The following is a 22,401-nucleotide window of genomic DNA, read 5'->3' on the forward strand; positions in this document are numbered from 1 at the left end:
CACACAGGTACCTACCTTGAAGAGATGAGCGCACCATGCAAGAGGGGTAGTAAAAGGCTCCTTGCAGAGCCTCTCCCAGGCTTCTCTTTTCCAGAATTAACTCTGCTTAAGACCGTCCTCCGTTCCCCCCAAGATTGTTTTCCAGCCCTCTGAACCCTCTTTTCATTCTCCTCCAGACTCTCCACCCATTCCATGTCATTCAGCAGTCAGCCTGAAGTGATGCAGGCAAGACACAGCTCATGTTCTGCAGGCATTTGCCTTGCTCGCTGCCCTGGCGATCGGCACCGCTTTCATCCCACCACCGCCTCACCCCACCGCAGCCCTCCCCTGCGGCAGTGGCCCATCGCCTGAGAGCTTGCCCCAAACATTTCAGAGAGGTTAGGCACATCCATCACCCCAAGCTCCGCACCTGAGCTCAGCCCTCCACCCTGAGCTGCAATAGGGAGGAAAATGCTCAGAAGCCAGTTGTGTTAACAAGTGTGCACAGCAGTATACTTTATTCCCTAAAGACATGTTTTTGACCAGGCCAGGTACTTCTCAGCCTGAAGCAACTGGAAGTTGGAAACACCACAGATTTGAACAGTACAGAGTGCTGTAGCAAGGTACCTCACCAAGTCTGTTCCTGGCAGCTTGAACAGCCCTGCTACAGCCATGGGGCAAGAGGGGATCTCCTGTCCCGTGTCTCCAAGCTGAAGAACTGCAGACAGGTTCTGCCCCATCAGTCGCCCCCTCTCCTGAAGGGAAGCAGTTCTCCAGCACTTCTTCAGGCCATTCCAAACCCTCAAATCACTAGGCAAACCAGTTACAAGAGAACAAAAAACCCTACAAGCTCATTAAAAAAATAGAAATTCATAAACGAGTTTCACACCAACACATGCCAAGAAGAGAGTTCACATCAGCACACCAATGTCCCCGTTTGCAAGCAGGGCAGGGGGTCAGCCCCAACACCCTCCTCCCCAGGTCAGCAATTTCAGTGCCAAGCCTGCAAAAACGCAGTGGACTTCATGGCCCAAGCCAGGGCAAGGCAGAACATCCCCCAGGCTTGTCTGTGTGTCTCCCCAACCCACACAGGCCTGCAGCAGAGAGAAGGTATTTAATTTGATGATGAACATACAGCGACCCTACAGCAACACAGGCCAGGGCTGCCCTGCCCTGTGCACACTTCTTCCTCCAGGAAACCTTCTTGGAACTATTTACACCAGGCACAGATCTGGTCCAGGTCCCTTCTCCCTGCTCTTGCTCCAGACTGACATCCCAGATATCCTTCCTGCACCCCTGGCTTGCAGCTGCATCTACAAAGTGCAGTTCCACCTGATGTGAGAGCAGTCAACAGCAGCAGCAAGTGTAGAGCACTGAGCAGGCCAGAAGATGAAAAAACCTTGTTTATTCTTCATGAAAACAGGAGGAAGGAGGGGTAAAACAACAGGGGGGTAAATCAGTCCAAGCATTAGCCAGAGGCTTGGTCTCCTGTCGGCTTATTGCAAGGCTGGCATTCTCCCCAGGGCAGCTCATCTCACCCACAACACAGTGCCGGTGCTTTGCAAATAGCCCTCCGCACAGCAGTGGTTGCACATTGCTTCGTGCCAGGCTCTAGGCGAGTGCTCTGCCCTGCAGCCACCCTGCCCAGCTGCTCCCCGGGAAGGCAGGGGCTCTCACTGCAGGAAACTGTCCAGTCTGGCTTGGCTGCTGCTGGAGGAAGATGCCAAGGATGCTGCAGACGCCGGCCTGGAGACATTCTTCTTCTTGCTCCTCGCTGCTAATGGGCGGATTTCTGCCAGGTTTGTCTGAAGGTAAAACTGTCAAGGAAAGTACAGACCAAGGCCCTGGGGACAGAAGTGATCCAACACCTGCTGCAGACTAGCCTGAACCACAGACCTGGGACCTAGCCATACATTTGCACCCAAAGAAAAACTCCCTGCAGGATGGGCTGGGCTTTGCCCCCTACTCACAGCAGCAGAGCTCAGGCACGCTCCTGTCCCACAAGTCAAGGAATGCTTCCCACTTCTATGCTACCCCCTTGCACATAAAATAGCATTTAAGCATATCCACCAGAGCTTTGGGATCTACCCTGCACATCAGAGCCACAACACCATGCAGGGAAAGGCACAGCAGCCAGAGCCTGCAGCCTTCCAAGGCAGTGACCCCAAGAAAAGAGCCCTTAGAGCAGCAAGTCCCTTTTAGCTCCCACACCATTCACAGACACAGAACTGGCAAAAACGAAACCTGCAGCACTGAAAGGCAGGCGCAGGCCATGCTAGCAGAACTGCGGTTACACAAACCAGCACACCTGCAGCACTCAGGCTTAGAGAATTGAGCTGCTCCTCCATCAGCCATGTCTGAGGGGCAGCACTGGGATGGCTGCCCACCTTCTTGTATTGGGTCTGGCTGAGATGGAGTTAATTTTCCCCACAGTGGCCCTCATAGTGCTGTGCTCTGTATTGGTAGTTAGAAAAGTGTTGATAACACACCAGTTTTGGCAACTGCTGAGCAGCACTGGTGCAGCATCAAGGCTGTCTCTCCAACATTCTCCTCACCTCACTCAGTAGGCTGGGCATGGGCAAGATCTTGGGAGGGGACATAGCCAGGACAGCTGACCCAAACTGACCAAAGGGGCTTTCCATACCAGATGGTGTCTGCTCAGCAATAAAAGCTAAGAGAAAGGAGGAGGAGAGGGGGCATTTGTTATTATAACACTTGTCTTCCAGAACAACTGCTACAGATACTGAAGCCCTACTTCCCGGGAAGTGGACAGACATTGCCTGCTGATGGGAAGTGGAGAATAAATCTTTTGTTTTCCTTTGCTTTCATGCACAACCTTTGCTTTTGCTTTATTAAACTGTCCTTATCTCAGCCCACAAGCCTTTTGTTATATGTTCTCTCCCCATCCAGTTGAGGAGGGAGAGTGATCAAGTGGCTTTGGTAGACACCTGGTGTCTAGCCAGCACCAACTTGCCACCCTTCTCCATTCACCTCAGGCTGGCAGCATGGGCACACCTGGCCCCAGAGATCTGGGTCAGGCATCTCCCCTGCCATTGGGTACCTCCACAAAAGCAGCCACCTGAGGCTTCCCAGCAGGTCACACCTTCCAGCTAATCACTTCTTCTCTGCTTCAGCCTCCTGGTTTTCTACAAAGAGCAAAAACCCCTCAAAACCAGCACCAGGAGCTAGAGCAGTATCGGAGCCATAGCTGTACCACATACTGCCTGGGGAAGGCAGGTGAGGGGCAGCCCCCACAGGGGACAGCACACTGCTCCTGCGTGAGGAGTGGGAGAGCTCCCCACCTGCTGGGTGAGCTCAGCCCAGCCGCTCCTCACCTGCTGCAGGGCTGCCCACCAGGACAGGCACAGCAGGGCAGCAGTGTCCCACAGGAACGAAGGCTTCAGCTGCATGGGCTGGCAGGCACACAGCCAGCAAGCGGCCGTGCTACGCTGCTGCTCAGAGATCCCAAGGGTATAGGCAGTCCCTGCAAACTGTACTGATTTCTAGTTGATATGCTCCTCTGAATGAGCCACCTCTGATAATGCTCTCGGCAAGTTCAGGTCCTTGATGCCTTTGCTGAGCTCAGACTTGCTTAGTCAGATAGAGAGAAATATGATTGTTCCTTGAGGATCCCAGCTCATTTTTTGATGACAGGGGGGCAGGACTCCCCAGGATGGCTGAGACCAAAAAGGAGGAACAGAGATGAGGTCCCCACAGCATCACTACTGCCATGTGAGCTGCAGGAAAGGATACAGGCTGTATGAACTTTGTTCTGCCTCCCAAGCCATCGTATCCCATTCTCACCTAGGAGAGAGAAAGAAATGAGTATGGAGAAGCAGCACAGAGCCTTGGCTACCTCTCTTTGTGCTGGTTATGGGGAAGGGGGGAGCCTTGCAGGCCACAGCTTCTGGGGTGGGGTTACAAGCACCTGGAAACACTCAATACTTGTGCTAAGCTCTCACCTTTGGAAAAAGACAGACCCAAGGGTATTAGTAAAGTTTGGGTATCTTGGGAACTTTCTGAAGGAAGTCGAGCCTTCCAAGCAACAGCAAGGCTTTGGATTTTGTCAGTGGGACTGAGGAATACAAGGAAAACACCCAAAGCTCCAAGGAGGTGGAGGAATGGGACATGGAGGGCCGTTTAGTCTGTTGCCAGGAAGGGAATGAGCATCTGTCATCCCTGGAGCTCTGCAGGACTGGGAAGTAGCCAGGTTGTGCTCCAAGATTTGTTTTCCACATACTGTACATGGCAAGGTAAAAGCCTCATTTGCTTCCTCCTGCAGGGTCACTTCAGGACAGAGGTGTGCAGTGCCAGGCCTCAACAAGCTCACCAACTGGACAGTCGTACTTACAGTGCCCGTGTTCTTGTGGGGACCCAGCAAGCTACCCGAAGCTGGCTTCTTGGAGAGAACAGAGTTCCTGATGAATGCTGGCAAGAGTCCTTTAAGAGCATCATCCTCCAGATCATCTGCCCAGTTCTGTCCCACAAAATAATGAGAAAAGCCCTTTAACCAGCATGATCTGCTGAATTTGGTCCACATACAGGGAGCACTAACAACACAGACAGCTATTTAGGGTAATGGTTACTGCTGTACCACATGTCAGGCCAAAGAACAGCAGCTTCCAGCCTCCCACCAGGGCTCATGTGGAACAGCGCCTGGAAGGCAGGACATTCCACCTAGCAAGGCTGGAAGAATGGCCCCCTTAGCTGACCTCACAGCCCTTATGGTCAGCCCCACGTTGAGTTTGCCAAGCACATCTGAGGCAGGATAATCAGCAAGAAGCACATGGATCCCCACCCTCCCTCTCCCGCCCAATTCCAAGAGGCCTGAGGCAGCAGTACAGTGTTTCTAGGAGACTGTCAAGCAAAGCACTTTGAAGCATGTACTGTGGTTCTATAGATTGGACGGTTTACAGTCATACCATCTCCAACATGGAGAAAATGGGTCCTTTATCCCAAGCTTATTAACAGCAGAATCAAAGAGGTCATAGAGAAAATCAAGATTAGTCCTTTTACCTCCACTGTTTCCTTCAGAACTTTCTTTGCCAGATTTACCACAGGAAGTCTGTAAGAAGCCCAAGGAGCAAATCAGCAGAGATTTATTGTTCAAGTGGAGCTGGCAAGGACAGACAAGGCCAAGCAAATGACGACAAAACTTGCAGCACGACATCAGGCAGCTGGAGAGCTATCTGATCTCACACAGCAACTTCCAAAGAAGTGAGACTTTGATCTCCTTTAGAAGCAGAAAGAGGAGGGAAAACTCACGGCTTTTTATCCAGCTTCTGCCTTTTTGCAGGGTTGAAGAGAGATCTGCAGGGCTCGTGTTCAGGGGTGTCCACATCAAAAGTAGCATCCAGATTGATCTCATCACTGTGGGCCGGACGGTGGAGCTTCGGGTGCCGCAGTTCTACGGGAGCAGGGCTGCAAGGCCATGCAAAGTGTCAGCCATCAGGAGGCCACTGCCTGCCACCCAGCAGATGAGAGGAAGACAGAACTGGACACTATGCGACTGAGTTGCAAGACAGCAGTGGGACCAGGATCAGAGACCCATTCTGCTTACAAGTATAAGAAAGGACAATCTGAATCCCAGAGTTTATAGTCAATGTCCCAAACTACTGTTCACCCTCAAATGGCATGTGCTATAACAGCAGCACCCAGAGCACAGGCAAGCATGCTGGCACACTGCTGCTCTGTGTACACAACCCAGCTTGCTGTACTGGGGTAATAGCACAGCCTCCTCACAAGAAAGGGCTTGATAAAAATGTAAAAGATGCCATTTTTCAGGCTAGGTTCCTCTGCCTGGCTAAGATCTCCAGGCACACTCACTGGAAGGCCAACTCCAAGGCAAATAGAAGAGCAGCTTTAGGGATACTTCCCTGGCAGGACATAGTGACAAAGAGTTTGTCAAAACCTAGCCCATTCTTCCATCCCATGCTGACACAAACCCTCCAAAACACACACTTTTTCCAGGTAAACCAAACAGCACCTTGTCAGCAACAAGAAAAAAACCGAAGTAGGATACAAGGAGCAAGAAGACCATGCTACTGCAATGCCTGCCAGACTAGCATGTCTGTTTCCCCAGCTAGTTAAACTGTCAACTCTTACTTTTGATCTGCCATCTCCATCCTTGGCCTGTATCTGAGGATGCACTTCACTAACCTTTCAAAGACTAGTCGACTGAGTGTCTCTCTGGTTACAGATGGGACCTTCAGAGTATCCTGCAGGATGTCTATCTTTTTCTTCAAACTCTGGAGGGAAAAAGGAAAGCAGACAGCAAGACAAGGAAAGATTTAGTAGCAGATACCTTGCCCCTTTTCCATAAATCAGCATCAGGTGGAGCTCAGAGGGAGGGCAAATAAGAGAGGTAAGGTGGGCTGGGTAACCTGGTCACTGAGCAAAAGCCAGCATAACTCCTGGCTTTGCAGCTGCAGGCCATGGCCAGCTGCCAGTTACTGCAGACTGGCGAATGATACTCACCAAGATCTCCTTGTCTGCATTCTTCAGATCCTTCTGGGTACTTTTTAACTCCTCCTTTGTCTTCTCCAACTCTGAAACATTTTTATGCAGCTGCAGAATAAACCCCCCCCCCCGAACAGCAGCGTGCTGGTTACAACACATAGATAAGGGAGACTGCAGATCCCCTGTGAGAACAGTATGCTCTGCAGCACATGCTACTTTCCGCTGTTTAAGGGCTCAATTTTCCTGTGGCAGTCTGACCAATCTCTCCTGTATCAGAGCAACCGAACGCCTGCCCATTTCCTCGAGCTGCCTGCAGAGGGATCTCCAGGGCTGCTTGCCCAACACAAACCTTCCTATAGCATTTCCCAAGCATTTATGCCTGATGGTGACAGCTTTTCCCCGCTCTAACACTTGGTGGCTGCATTCTGAATTCCTGCAGGACTTTGGACACACCAGAGCACAGGAATTACAAACCACAGGCTGGAGGATGGTTATGCATCAGCAGTACTGGCACATGGACAAGCCTGATTCAACAGGGAAGCATGCCAGAACCGGGGGTCGAGAAGTGGACTGATACCACATCAGAGACTTGTGGGTTCAGGAGTCTGGGCCAGCCCACAAAGTGTCGGTACAGTCACCTCTCCGTCAGCCAAGCCTGGAGCCCTGAGTGCACTGACTCGTATCCTCCTGACCCAAGCTGGTGTGGTGATTGCAGCTTGGCACTGACTCAGCCAGAAGCAGTGCGATTCCAGCAGCAGCACCTCATGTAAGGGGTTAAACTCACTTGGGGAGTAGCACAGCAATCTGAGAACCTCCCTCTCCATTTGAGGGGACCACAACAGCTATGGCTGAGTAAGAAAAATAGGCCAAAGCCACCCACAGTCTCTCACTTTGTGAGCTTGGACTTGGGGATGCTCCAGGGAACACCTGCGCCTTGGAGAACAAGGCTACACACACACACTTTTCACGGGGACTTGCTACCAGACCCGACAGAAAGTGACTCCTGACCTAAGAGAGCCCAGCCAGGCCAAGCTCCACACCAGGTCAGGACCAGCCCAGGCAGGCTCTGTGCAGAGCCACCTGCATATCCTCACCACACTTTGGGAACCTCTCCTGCCTCGGCATAGCATCATGTGGAAGCCCTGGCCCAGTTCAGTCAGCTGAAGGCACAAGGCTGGGTGTGACTGTGGTTGTGCCAAGCCAGGGCTAAGCCCTGCTCAACTGGTGCTGGCTCCAAACCCCTTCCCACCTTTCCCAGGGGCCTGATTCTGCAGCAGGATGGGCTGGCAGCTGAGCTAGCTCATGCTTGGCAGTGGCAGGATGAAGGCAATGCTGCTTCCAGAACCCAGTGGAAGCAGCAGAGCACCTGTGTGCTGCTGCCTTCCAGTCCAGGCTCCCTGCCAGACTGGCTGGCTCTGCACATGCTGCCCCACCACTGTCCCCAGAGGCTGCACTCCTGGCAACAGCTCATGAGCCACTCGCTGCAGCATCGCACCCTGACCCAGAAACCCCAGCCTGACACTTCCACACCACCTGTACCACTCAAGTAGTGCTCAGTGTGTGAGGGGGTCACTGCAGAGGGATTGGGCCACAGTTATTGACACGTATCTACAGACCAGATATCAACCTGGCAACTCACACTCTCCCTTTACCTTGCTATTGACAGAAAACAGCTCCTTCTTCAGCTTCTCCGTCATCTCACTAGAGATCTTTCGAGCCTCCTTCAAATTTTCATATTCCCTGCAAAGAGACCAGAAGAGGCATGCTGTTTGTGAGAGGATTGAGCTAGAACTTCTCAGAGACAAGCCAAGGCCCTTAATTTGAAGCTCTGCAACTGCAGAGCCACCAGAGAAAACCCAGGAGACACAGAGCCCTTTAGGGAACAGAGCCGAGTGTACTGACACTGACCAACAGTGTCTCAAACATACCGCTACACCACAGGGCAGAAAAAAGCTGCATGGGATACCATGCCTGAGAACAAGGCCTGAACGGATTTTACCAGCAAAATGGAAACTGGATCCAGAGACATTTCAGTTGCCGGTGGAAAAGACAGACAGACAACAGAGCAGCCTCCATGCTGGCAGCAAATAGGGGACTTCGCTTTAAGTGACTTTTCAAAGACTTCACAATATTGGCCATGCACATTCATTCCCAATTACACCACAGGGACACTTGCCTCATTTCAGCTGTGTATCAAAGCTGCAATTATTCAACTGCCATCAGAATGGACCCAAAAAAGCTGTGGTTTTGCCCAGCAGGACCAGATGGATTTCCAGGTAGGGGAGGGCAACACTGCAGATTCGCCTTGCCAGAGAGCACTTGAGGCCACAGCTGCACAGTGCAATGCAGCAGAGGGTACAACCCAGAGCCCCTCATCCACTCATTTCCCCCCAGGCACGAGAGGGGAACAGAGGGAATTAATAATCATCACCTCATACGTGCACTGACAACTCTGGAGACAGTTCCCATGGTGACACGCATGTCAATACAGTGACAACAGGAACAGTTCAGTGTGACAGGCTCCAATCTAGGTCCCCAGGATCTGTCAGTCAAAACCCAGTGGAGGCCCAAACAGGCAGCAAGAGCCCCACAGAGCCTGTGTGCCTGCTGATACTCAGCCAAGGGTTCTCCCTGGGCACACCCAGGACAGCACGAGCCAGCTGTGCCAAGCTCGCAGCACCTACTTTTTCAGCGAGACACAGTAGATCGCAAGCTGTTCCACTGCTGCCTGCCCAACTCCCGTCTCTCTGATCATCTCCTCCACTTCGGGGCGCTGGCTCTGAAGCAACAGCTCAATCCTGCACATAAAGAAAGTACCATCAAACAGAGCTGGGAAAGAGACTGGAGCCCTGCTTCCCCCCAAGGAGCTGGTGCAGCCTAAGCTCCTGGTGCAGGCACTCTGGATGTCATGGGGGAAGAGACAACTGCCCCACCACAAGCAGGGCTTTTTCCTAGGGAAGAGTAGCACTGCATGGACAGACTAGAGAAGGGGCAGCTGTACACACATACTGCACACGTGGCTAACATCCCAGCTCTCAGGCCCTATAGCCCCATGGCTGACTCTGTTCCTGGGCTGGTATTCTGCCCCAGTGTCCTCTGATAACACAAACTGCACATAGCCACGCTCAGGGCGCTGGAGATGAGGCCAGTCTGCACACAGTACCATGCCTTACTGCTGTTTAGGGAAAGCAGCCATCTAGAAACATAGCAGGGGCAAGAGCATGGACAGTCAAGGGCAGGCCTCCTAATGCAGCCATTTCCAACCGTATGGGGTAAGATGACCCAGCCTGTGGTGGTGGATGTTGCAGCAGGCACAGCTGCACTCCCTTCCTCTCTGAGAAGGGGAGAGGTACACAGCCCAGCCTGCAAGGCCCAGGGAGAGCCCGGGATCTCACCGCTCCATGGTTCTCAGCTTGTTTCGCAGACGGCGGGCCTCCTCCTTTGAACTTCTGTTATCCTCCTGCTGCTGCTCCAGGAATTTCATCTGCTTCTGCAGAGAAGCAAGCACACACAGACCATTAGGAAGGCTCCAGGGATTGTTAGAGAAACATCCTGGCTTATGCGCACTGCGGGCAGCTGGGAGCATACATTGGCTCTTAATGCTATCACCACCTCAGCAGCCCAGGATTAAGGAGAGTTTAGCTCCCTCCCCGCTGCACCCCTAGCTCTGCTCCTTGCAAACGCAGCAGGGTCTCAGTGCTAATCGCAACATGAGTCTGGCGCTGAAACTGCATCATAGCTTCCTTTCTGCTGGGAGAGTTTGTGGAGCTGCGCAGTACCCTGTACACAGCGACAATTTGTTTTTCAAAAGCAAAGGAATCCACAGCAAGCAAACCTTGCTATTGCTTTCTCCTCCATGCACAGCTGATCCCTTTACTTTAGCCTCCCAATTCACCTTGCCATTAGCTGCCTAGAGCATAAATAGGAATGCTGAGTGGGTCTCTTCTGGGACACTTCAGCCAAACCAGACACCCACCCAGGCACTTCTCTCACCTGCCTGGAGAGGCTGCAAGGCTACTGCAGCCAGCACTTTTCCAGGCTCTCCAGCAGCAGGCAGCAGTATCAGAGAACCTCAGCTGAGCTGAAAAAGCAGATCTGCAGTGTGGCAGAGGACAGAGGAAAGCTGGCCTGAATTAGCACCGTTCCAACATATCTATGTTGTCTAGGTTTGTGCATGCCTGGGCACCTCACACAGCACCTTCAAAAGGCTCTAGGTCTGGTTTCAGCACAGTGCTGACTCCAGGGAGAGTCATGGCCAGAGACTATCACCTCATAAAGCTCCTTCCACACAGAAGTGAAAGGATTTTGGCTGCTTCCTGCCACAGAGACCAAACAGCTGTGAAACTGCTGGGACTTTGCAGACAGGATAGTGTTGCAGGCTCACATGTTGCTCTTGCTTAAGCAGAGCCCATCTTGGGGTCTTCCTAAGCAGAGCTCTCTATACTTTAGATCCCCAAAGCAGTCTTTTGTGCCAGGTTGGAGCAGAGTCCCTAGCCTCAGACAGTCTGAAATGGCAGCAAACTCTCACACAGAGGTTCAGTAGCAGCTGACAGTGCTAGCAGGACAGGAACGGCTTGCAGTCTGTGGGCTTGACCTGCGTCACAGCTAGTTAAGCCTGTATTTTCACTGCAGAAGTTTAGCGCTTTAATCTTTAATGATGCAGTATAAGACAGTGCTTGGCATTCAGCTGGGAAACCCCGTACACCACAGAAAAGATACCTCCAGGTTCCTAATCCTGCTGCCCTGCCCAGTTTTCATTAAAAGGACTTAAGCATACACTGAGGGTTTTGCAACTGGCAAGATAACCACAGAGCCTCCTCCTGAGGTGCCAAGGGAGGAAAGCCAAGAACAGAGATGTTGAGCTGAGCAGCAAGCACTAGCTTCCACTATCACAATTGTTTCTGCAGGAGCAAGGAGCATCAGAAGTATCCTGCCGCTGGTACATCTGGGATCCCAGAAGCATCTCTGGCATGACAAAGGCCCAAGTTGCCTTTACACCCAAGCAGATTGGGTATAAACCCCATAGTCAGGCAAAAAAAGTTGTGCTGGCTCACAGCAAGGCCTGTCTGGCATTAATTCCTTACTATATCTCTCCTTCTGCCCTGTGACAGCACCACATTGCTAGCACCAGGCAGAACCCCCGGACTGGTTCCTCTCAGGAAGAGCCCAGCTGCAGGTGACATACAGCAAGATGACCCACAACCCATCTACAAGCTCTCCCTGGGCCACTTGGCCTTGCAGGAACACGATGCAGTTTAGGCTATTTGGTCAGACCCGTACTCCGGTGGGCAGAGGTCTTGGAGAAGTGCAATTGACCCCTACCCTGCCTTTCAGCCTGCAGCTCAGAACCCCACCTGCCTGAACCTCATCTTCTTGGGACAGGCACGTCATCTTCACACAGTGGAGACTGCCCATCCCATCCCACCGCCAAGGCAAAGTTGCTCTGCTCACTACCAGACATCCCAACAAAGCAGCTCCTGCTTTTACCCTCTTCCACTTGCTGTTTATGCACAGTGCATGATCACACCCTGAGTCACTGCATGCTGAAACACAACAGGAATATTTGATCCCTGGACTTCACATATTACTAAACTAACCAAAGGAAAGCCCTGGCAACAGAACAGAGACAGGAGAGTTAGCTGGATCAAATCCCACTCGGCTGAAGCTTGCAACTCCCCCTCCATATATTTCAGTTTGATTTCTCCTCCATCAAACTAAGAAACTAATTTTCCTTGAATCCCGCCTGGCCTAAACCCATTTCAGAAGAACATTCTGCCACAGGGAGCCAATGTTTCAGCAATAGGGCGCTGGGGCCAGTTCCCGCTCTCGGTTCATGCTGCTACCTTTATGATCAGCGCTGCCACTTCATTAGCAAGGCTCAGTCAGCATCCCCCAGGCTGGGCTGGTGTCCCTCCCCCATTCCAGCCACTGCTGCCTTGAGCATGCAGCCACTTGTATGCAAGCCACAGGCCTGGCTTTTACACCTCTGAATCACCCCCAGGAGGAGCATACTGAGGACCTCAAGACCAGCGACACCACTTGCTTCAGATTAATAAAACAAAAATGAAAACCCAGCTACACCACCCTTCTGTCATTCAGAGATCAAGCAGACAGGAGTCTTGAGGCACCAGACCCAAAATCCCACCAGCACAATCTCTTTATTAGCAGGGCCTGCAGAGATCTTCAACAAAACTAACACCGACTGTGCAATGGTTAGTGTTAAAGTCCTGCCAGGGACAGGAAAGGTACCTTGAGAGAGGAGCACAGCATCTCTGTCTCTCCCAGCACCTTCTGGAGCGACTCTATTGTGGCATTGCGCACATCCAGAGCGTCCCTCAGCCCATCCACAAGAGCCTGGCATTCCCGCTTTTCTTTCTCTGGAAAAGGAAAAAAAAGAAAAAGGTCATGGCCCAGTAACCCAGACTTCAGCTGCCCCACAGCAGCAGGAGCACCACAAACAGACACTGCTTGCAGCCTCAGGCTGCTAGGAGTTGGCTATTCCTGCAGAGAGCCATTTCCCTAACTGCTGTCTGCACCAGGGACTGTACTGAGCAATTGCTTCTCCCAGTGCCAGCAGGCTTCAAGATTTTCTTTACTAAAGATAACAAGTTCCCTTTAATAGCATTCCAGTGCCAGCCCTGCATTAAGCTGATGCATCTTAACTCTTGCATGCTCTCACAGCCAGGCTTGCACCGGGAAAACTGTTCTCAAGTTACACCAAGCTGTCACAGGGCTGGAGAGCTGACCCCTGAGCCCATCCTCTCCACATGGAGCATTAGGTGCAGGGCAGCCCTTCAGGGGCCAGCAGGCAGCTGCGTACAGTGATCCACCATGCTGCTGTGTCACCACACTGCTGCAAGTACCCTCACCACGGCACCTATGTCAGAGGGCAAGAGGCAGTAAAGCAGAGCTCTGCTTGGCACTAGGGACTTCACAGGACATGCGACAGCTTAAGTAGATTCCCCAGAGCGCCCGCTTTTTGTGGATCACAAAACCTGAGTCCTGCAGTCCCTCCCCACACAGGCAATCCAGGAACAAAGCACATGCCTCTGACCACCAGAGAGAAGGTGGTGGAAAACACCACCAGATTTCAATTTGTTTTGTGGAGAGAAGGCAAGAACAGCTCACACAGCAGCAACCACCATCGGGAGCTGACAGACCTAAGCAGGGAACAGCCAGCATCACTGGAAAGCTCAAAGCAGTTGGGCAGTGAGGGAAAGCAGCAACCTCTCCATCTAACCCTGCCAAAGGCAGGGTAAAGTCTTCAGCTCAGCATCTCCTGTCTTTGCTAAAATCGTCTGTGACTCCAGCCTGACAATAGCGGAGAGCCAATCAGTGCCTTTCCAAAAAGCTTTTCTCCTTGCAAACGATCCAGTTTCAAATTGTGCCACCATATCCCATGGAAGCATGACCTGCAGTGCACTTTCACTGCTCAATCAGACAGTAAAAGAGCCACGTGGGACTGGGAAATAAGAGAGGAACATATCCCAGCAGAAGCATGCAGGTGGCTAGGGAAACGCATTTCTTTCTTAGCAAAGCATTTTTTCTCTATTGATCTGAATAACCCTTCCTCACCAGAGGCAGCACAGCCTGGAGACACTCCCTTGCATTTGCAAGTACTCCACATCTAATAAAAGAGTTAGGGCTTCCCCCTCCTTCACTCCCAGCTGCCCAGAGGCAGATGGCAGGAGTCAAACCTCCCCATGCTGCAGGAGTGAGTCTTCAGCTCTTTCAGAGTGCCTCCCACAGCACCTGCTGGGTCTGCTCAGAGCTCAGCACCTCTAGAGCCATTTGCAAGCTGATCAGAGACTGGCAATTACACAGCTCCTCTACAGCGCACAGCACAGAGCACATCTTTAAGTGAAGAATTTATACACAAGAACCACCAGAGAGCAGAGTGCCCACAGCAAAAAGAGGCAGGAGGCGGAAAGGAGCTTCTCATTTCCAATATGAAAAGAGAATGGGACAAGGGAATGTCAAATCCAACCTCTACTCACCAGAAGCCGAGAAGATGAGCAGGCCTTCGAGCAGTTTTTCTTGGATAACTTCCTAGCAAGAATCCCAGCCACCTTCCCCAGAAGATCTGGCTCTCTACCAAGTCACTAAACTCAACCAAGCTGGCAAGAGAACGGGCCTCAGAATAGAGATGTGCAGACCATCCAATTCTGCTCTCAGGCTAAGGACTGAATCCTCAATCTACTGGCTATTCATGTCTGTCTCGTGCATGTAGGGAAGGCAGAGGAAAGACAACTCTCGGGGCGTGGGTGAGCCCCCAGCATTCTTTAAAGATTTTTTTTTTTTCCCTTCTGCCAGTGTGTCTTTGGATTTCTGTCACTCAGACTGACATTTTCCTTTCGCTGCTCATGACTCATGTTCTGATGACAGGCTGCCTACAGATGATGCTTAAAACCCATCGACAAGTCTCCAGGGCTTTTGCTTTTCCTGCCTCCCTCAAACATCCTCTAAAATTAAAGATGGGAAAATGGAAGTGCGCACACACACACTGAACTCCGTCTGCTCTTCGCGCGACACATGTGGCACTGCAACAGCCAAACAAATCCAAAACCTTCCCACTGCTGCTTTTGGGCACTACTTTTACCCTTTCATCTGTTAGGGGGAATGAGCCTTTGCCATATGCAGCTGTGAATTTCCCAGTGAGCAAACCAAGGGTTGTGCTCTCAGCAAGCCTGCTCGAGATATAGCTGTTCTGCAATTCTGTAGCTTGTGATTAGGAAGAGGGGCAAAAAAAATTGCATATATATCTCTAAACTTGCACAGAACACCCCAGTTACAGCAGAGCTGGGCCAGACTGCGGACTCTGGCTCTGTCATACAAGCTTTGTACAGCTTTGGGTGGTCTCACTTCAGAAAAAGCTCTGAAAAAACTGCTCCAGCAAAAGAGTTTACAGCCTGCTCCATGCCCTCAGCTTCAGAGGGGAGTGGGCTCTGCATAGGGTTTTCTCAGGCCTGGGCATGCCACCTAGCATAGACAGAGCCCAGGACCCACAGACCATGGGCGGCTGATCCCCAGCAGGCAGCTGGCACTCACCTTTCATGGAGAGCTGAGCCTTCACCTTGTCCAGTTCATTCTGAAACACAACACAGAAAACCCGATTAGGAAACACAGTGCAGAGGAGCTTTCACCAGATCTTAAAAGGACCCAAGAGGTTTCTCGGCAGGATGTTTGTGCCAGCTAGGTGCTAAGAACAGAATGCAGTAACAGCAAGCACCGAGTTACAAGCAAGTACTATCGCAGGGAATGCAAAGAGCACCTCCAACTGGCACTCTTCAGGGGGAAAAGAGAAGAACCCAGTTTCATCTTAGCCTTGTCAACCTTGTGTTTCTCACACTGTCAGTCATCTTGTTTTAGCTGAATAATTTTGGAAGGCTCTCAGGGAAACACAGGAAATCAGACAGGAACAATTTTTATAATGTTTTACCTAAACAAAGCAATAAGGCAGGGATGTTGCCAGACTAACTGGATTGAGAGTTGCTTTGAACTGAAGTGAACTTTAATCAGGTGCAGGTGGGAGACAGGAGAGCATGTCCAAACATCTGAAAAGGTAACCAAGCATACAATCAAAAGGCACCAACTAGCATTTTGTCTGACACTAAAGTCACTGCAGTTCAGGCTGCTGGTATGAGCTAACAGCTCAGTCAAATGGCCACAAGCAGATCACCGATAAACCAATCCATACCACACCAAACTGAGGATGCATAACGTCTCCTGGGTGCCACAAGGGTCTGAGGAACATCAAATGTTTCCAACGCCTTCTTTAAGGATCAGAAAGAGGCAGCAAATGCCCCACAGTTTAAATTATACATAACAAAGTGATATGACTTATGAACACTGGCAAATAGCCAAAGGAAATGTAGAGAGGTTACAAAGAGAGGTATCTATATATAATATATATATATTTTAAAAAAAAACAGAGCAAGAGAGAAATATATACAGGAAAGAGTCAACAGAAGATGACTTAAAAAGCTGTGTTAGAGAACTGCAGAGGAAAGCACATAACAAGTCAGGCAGGAACTGCAGTGGAATAAAACCACAATAAAATGCCAACACAGTACTGAAGCAGAGCACACAGATCTGTGCAACCCGGAATGCTACATGCAAATCTGAGCTGAGAATAGCACTACCAGTGACCATGGATCTGACTGGAGCAGAGCAAAGCTCTGCTAGTGACAATAAAGGCAGGAAAGAGAATATGGGATGTAAAGCTCGATAAGCAAAAGGGACTAAACACAAAGCCTAGCAGAGCTGACTTGGATTTGCCCCCGGGGGTACAACAGCTGGAGGGCTGACATGGAATTAACTCTGCTGCAGGAACTATTCTGGAGTAGCTTCCTCAGAGTCCTATTCAGGAACGATTAGTGAGCTCACAAGATGTGCTAATTAGCATGATAGCAAAGAAATCCTGGGCTACTGCGGGCAGCTATGTAACATTACCTCATTCATCAACTTAATCTGAAATCCCTCATCCTCCACCACAGCTCCTAAAGACTGCTCCCAATCTTCACTCCTGTGATAGAAGCTCTCCTCTCTCTGCCAGCCTAAGTTACAAGACCACATTTTCCCAAGATCAAATGAGTATATCCTGACACAAAGAGACAGCTGTCCTCCCAGGTTTCTACCCTCCCCAGCAGGTTTACAGGCAGGAATCCTCCACCTCCTGCCTCCTTTTCAGCAAGCTGAACAAACCAAAGTCTCCTAGTCTCCTTTGGAAGGACTCAGCTCCCCAGATCACAAGCGACTGGAAGTGGCAGGTTCCAGATGGCCTCACCGAGGTGTTACCCCCCCAAACTCACACCTTTCTTGCTCTGGACACAGCCACACAGAGACTGTTCTGACCACTGAGGACCATCTTTAAGAGCAATACAGGATAAACCCAGGCTCAGCACCCAGAAACATTTGGACGTGTCACAGTGTTCAGCCTGTGGTCTGCAGCTACTCCAAGGAACCAAGTTCCCTCCAGTGTTTCAGTTGAAACCAATGCCTGGTGGTAGGAAGCAAAGCAGCCCCAGAACTCCTTTGACTGTAAACATTTCAAAGCAGGAGCAAGAGTGAGGAATAGTACCAAGATAATCACTATGCAAAAGATAATTTGGATAATTCCGCAACAACAGGAAAGTTTCAGATTATGAGGGAGCTCTTCCAACCCCTTATAACTGGGTACAGAACACTGGTTCTCAGAAGAGCATCCCAAGCTTGTCTCTACAAGATGACAAGCAGACCACAGCTATGCGTTTGGCTTTCTAGCACACTGAAGCACACTCCCTCACCCCAGTCCAACCTTTTCATGGCAGGAGGCCAAATGCTCATTTCAGGACATCTGCAGGCTGCACTGATACAGCTCTAGTTGATTACGGAGCCAAGTATCACTCTACAGCCAGGCTCTTGGAGGGACAGGCAGTGGATGGGAACAAACCCTGGATTTGGGGGCTTTTTCAGGTGAAATCACTTCCGGCTGAGGAAGTCACCAATTCTTTTTGCTGACAGAACTCCAGTCTAAATGGACATTAAATCCCACCCATGATGGTCACCCGTGTTCTTAAGGTGCTCCATATCCTCCAGAAACAAGGCAGCACTCAACATGGAACTGGTGACAAACCAGCATCAGCCCAGCAGCAACCCAAATCAGTGCACAGGGCAGTAAATACCCATGCAAACTACGCTAATCTACGCAGAAAATATTTGGTTCTTTCCCATTAGACAGTGACCTTGGCTCTCATTAGGAAAGCTGCACACTCAGGGCTAGACGTTGCTCTTGACAGCCACACAACAAACTTTGCAGGAGCATGAGGAGTTACCATCAAGCTTGTTGTGCAGGAGCAGCTCCACAGTCCGGCCCTTGAGCAAGGCAGCAGTTCTTCAGCACAGCCTGCCTGAAGGGGAAAGCTGGGGGAACCCGTCTTAGATCCTGGGGTAGGGGTGAGAGGGAACAGGAAGCTTTTCTAGGGCAATTTTCTCCAGTCAACCCATTTCTGAGTCATCCATCTATTTACACTTGTGAGAACAGATCTGAATAGGTACTAAAGGCAATGTTTATCCGCTCCGAGGCATTGCTTTGCTTCTAGGGCACACAGCTTCAAGTGCCCAGAGATGCTTTTTCATTTCCTCAGCACACATACTTTGGCCTTCAGTTTCTTTATTAGCAGTCTTTGAGAATGACAGTGCTACTGACATTACAGTCTGGCTGGCTTTATTTTAAAAACATACGATATACATATAGCATTGTCATGGCAACTGCTAATTATGGTAATTGCTGCACATGCTGATTCTAAACACAAGAGGGTACAAGCATCCCATTATACCAAGGTCAACCAATTACTTTTTCTTTTTGGAACAGATAACTCCAAGACATAAGGAGCCATGCTTCATCCACACTAAACAAAAGAGAAGAACACAGAACAGCCACTCTGCATTCATCCCTTCTCACCCACAGCTCTCCACACCTAAGGGTGGTACTTGGAGAACATCACCCAGCACCCCAGCTCCAGCCAGCGTCCCCCCCTCAGGGTCCCAGCCTCAGCACTGCTAGTGCAGCTTCAGGCAGTCCCTTTCCTAATTTCTCTTGGGGAACCATGACTTTAACACCACCCTGCCCCAATTCCTTACAGTCTGTGCAAACCAACCTACCTGCACAGAGGTGGCACTTCTAACAGCCCCTTCTTTCCAGAGGGGTTAGCAGGGCTCGCACCCAACCAAGCCACAGACACTGGCACCTGTTCATTGCATTTGGGATTTTCCTTCTCCTGCCTTTTGGAAAAGCTGTGTAACCTCATCCCTAAGGCTTTGAGACCAAAGGGAGAAGCAGCAATTGGATGTTTATTTGATGCTGCTTCAGGAGGTTTCTAGGTAAGGTGAGAACCAGAAGGAAGAGCAGTGAAGTAGAGGAGGCTACTTGAATCACCACATGGGATTTGGTCAGGGGAACTCTTAACCCACCACATGGAGACCTCCTTACAACAGAGCTGAGACTGGGCAAGGACCAAGAGGAAGAACAGAGACAGGAAGGAGACACTGATGTGCTTCAGGTCTGAAACATGAGCACAGCACAGAGCGCACCAGCTCAGGAAGCAGCCGTTAGCAGAGGACTGGCAGCCCAGGCCACGCTTCCAAGATGCTGAAGCATCACACAATGGAAGAACCCCCCAGTCAAATTACCTGTAAGGTCTCTGCATCTGGTGCTGCCTGCTCCTCCAGGGCAACATCAAAAAACAGCTTACTGATGATGTGTCTTTTGCTGACCTAAACATAGGAGACAGAAGAGGTTGATGGGCACAGATATGGAAACACAATGCATATGGAAGACAGATGGAGGGGAGAAGGTACCATCTTGTCACAAGGCCATGAAAGGCAATTCAGATCACATGCTCGACGCCATTAGTGACAATGCTCTGCTTTGGCTCATCAGCACAGCAGCAGACCCCCCACTCAGTTTTGGGAGTGCGACTCCAGCCAAGCTCCTGAGCTGCAGCAGAAAGATTCAGGCATTTCTGAATCAAGCGCAGTCTGTTCTCTGGCAGCTAAGGCCCAAGCAGCTGACGCTGAGCTAACATGATGCCAAATCCTAAGACAGAAGTACGTGCTGCTTTCTGCAGGCAGAAGGTGCTGTAATTGAATTTGATAGCTCTCCACACCTCCCCCATGCAGTTACAGCTTTGTGTTTTAAGTATTATATACAGTCATGACACCAGCTAATTGCATAGTTACTGCTACATAAGATGTTATTTCGCGATAACTCCATGGTAACCCAGAGATGTAAGAGGCAGTGAAGAACAGAGGGAATCAACAAGTCAGGGAAGGAACAAGGGCCAAGACCTTGAGAGGAAGAAAGAAGCACGAACACGGAACAAGCCTAAGCTGCAGCTGGCTAAAAACCTACATCTGAGTGTGAGGCAACATCTCCTGCAGTCACTACATGCCAAGACCTACTGGCGGCGTCAAGGCTGGTGACACAAGGGACTTCCAAGAAGTTCAGGTCCCAGTTAAGCCACTGGATCCCCAAGCCTTGGCTTCCCATCTCAGAAGCAGAGCACATCCTTCCTTCCCTCCCCAGCCTTTGCTTTTCTCAACGCAGGGCCGAGTGCTGCAAAGCAAGAACTCATAAGGACCATACGCAGCAGACTGGGCTGCTTACCTGACAGCGAGCAGCAGGGTACTCTAGAAACACAAGTCAGATATCGTGATTAACCCCTTCCAGCCCTTGCTATCATTATGCCAATACTTACTCAGCCTAAAAGCCATGAAAACCCGGAGACCCTTTCTAGAGAAGCTACAATACGGACAGCAGCAAGGCACCCTTGGAACCACCCCTCTGATCAGAAGGGTTGCTGAGGGGACTTCACCCTCTAAGCCTTTGGGGAGAGCCGCAAGTGACAGAAAACTCTCTCTGCTTCATACCGTGAGCCTTTTCCTCGTATCACCAGAGGCCTAGGCCACAGCTCCTCGGTGCTGTTTGCAGAGCATCGTGCCATAGAAGTAGAGAGGAGTACGTAGGTGATGGTTTTACCTGAATTCTGCACTGCGGGCAAGTCCGGCTTGGTGCTGTGTCAAACCACTGGATGAGACTGAGAAAGGAAAAGAAAACATACAGTAAATCCTTAAAATCTGGGAGCGCTGCTCCCAGGGGCTACCCTCCAACTCACCAGGAGACAGCAGGTCATGACTCCTTTTTACAAACTAAAAACAGGAATGCAAACATTTAGTCCAGAGGTGCAGCTAACAGGAGCACCGTGTTCCAGCACGCGCACTCTACCTTTGCCTCGGAGACAATTCCCAGCTGAATTTAGCGTGCGAGCTTATCTTTGCCAGGGCAGAGTCTTTACAGAGCTCAGATCTCCCTAGGAAAGAGCCTTTGAACAACTGTAGCTTCGCAGGAGCGAACGGATCCACACACAGAGCAGCACAAGAGCTGCTATATCAGGATATGACAGCCGAGAGACCCCCAGTTTGGTCAGCTCCAAAGGGTGCCGCTGACACCGAACACGCATCCGCAGAGGGAGGCGGACCGAGCCAGTCTCTGCTCCGAGATGATGAATGCAAACCTGTCGGGCTCCCCAGGAGAGCTACTAATGCGTTTTGCAACCAAGCCATCACATCACACTCAGAACAGTTTATTTTTGGAGCAGGGTAACAATCTGGAGCTGGCAGGTTACCTTTGGAAGCTCTCCCTCCTCTGTCGGTTGTTAGAGGAAAGCGAGCCCGAGCTGCACCACTGGTGAAGAGGTGACCATCGCACCTGTGAGCGGTGGTCCCTCTCCAAGTTAGCCAGCCAGAAAAGCAAACGCCCGCTCCCTCCCCACACACAGAATTTATTTCCTCAGAAGAACCGTTTCCTTCCAACACAAACGCTCGCAAAACAGTTCCAGCAAAAGCATGAAATCGCCTGGGAGGCTTCGCTCGTCATCTAACACCGCTCCTTCCAGATAAACACCCTGTGTAGGAGCGAGCTGCTGGCACCGGCCCTCCCGGAGAAGGGCGACCGCAGGCAGAGGAGTGACAATGCAGCCGAGGCTCCCGCGGCAGCTCCGTGAGCCCCTCTAAATCCCCGCGCAGCCGAATCGCTGCCGCTACGGCTGCCAAAGCGGCCAGGGCCCCCGCCGAGGCAGAGCCCTCGGCAACCGGGCCCCAGCGGGGAGGGGGAGAAGCGGGTCACGGCAGGTACCGGCAGCCCAGCGAACAGCCAAAACCCCTCGGAGTTGGGGGGTGGGGGGAAGCAGCCCGGGGCGAGAGGGGATGTCTCCGGGGGAAGGGGCTGCCGGGCCCGGCCAGGGCCCCCCGTCCCCGTCCCCCCCAACCCCGGGCCCCGCCGGCGGCGGGGCGCTCACCAGGCGCGGTGGAAGGTGTGCCCGCAGGGCACGGCCGCCACGTCCCGCTCGTTGTCGAAGAAGTCGGAGCAGATGGTGCAGTGGGCCCGGATGGGCATGGCGGGGCCTCGGCCGGCGCCGGGGCCGG

General features: G+C 51.3%; 1 protein-coding gene across 1 annotated transcript; it reads right to left on the reverse strand.

The window, feature by feature from the left end:
* Positions 1-1,652: 1,652 nt before the first annotated feature.
* Positions 1,653-22,372, reverse strand: TRAIP (TRAF interacting protein). The gene is made up of 15 exons (XM_010561551.1): positions 22,275-22,372; positions 20,957-21,014; positions 19,609-19,692; positions 15,487-15,526; positions 12,688-12,815; positions 9,834-9,928; positions 9,123-9,236; positions 8,091-8,178; positions 6,457-6,546; positions 6,139-6,227; positions 5,245-5,400; positions 4,996-5,044; positions 4,331-4,456; positions 3,733-3,783; positions 1,653-1,784 (listed from the first exon to the last, which is right to left on the reverse strand). The coding sequence occupies exons 1-15, from the start codon at positions 22,370-22,372 to the stop codon at positions 1,653-1,655; spliced, it is 1,398 nt and encodes a 465-aa protein (XP_010559853.1).
* Between the last annotated feature and the right edge of the window lie 29 nt (positions 22,373-22,401).

The sequence above is a fragment of the Haliaeetus leucocephalus genome, unplaced genomic scaffold, assembly GCF_000737465.1.
Source record: "Haliaeetus leucocephalus isolate CR32 unplaced genomic scaffold, Haliaeetus_leucocephalus-4.0 Scaffold148, whole genome shotgun sequence".
In the NCBI taxonomy this organism is placed as follows: Eukaryota; Metazoa; Chordata; class Aves; order Accipitriformes; family Accipitridae; genus Haliaeetus; species Haliaeetus leucocephalus.

Coding starts and splice junctions, on each gene's coding strand:
- TRAIP (XM_010561551.1), bottom strand. CDS start 22,372: ATGCCCATCCGGGCCCACTGCACCATCTGCTCCGACTTCTTCGACAAC. Junction 21,015..22,274: donor CACACCTTCCACCGCGCCTG/GTGAGCGCCCCG, acceptor TTCCTTTCTCAG/TCTCATCCAGTGGTTTGACA. Junction 1,785..3,732: donor GAACAAAGTTCATACAGCCT/GTATCCTTTCCT, acceptor TTTTACCTTCAG/ACAAACCTGGCAGAAATCCG.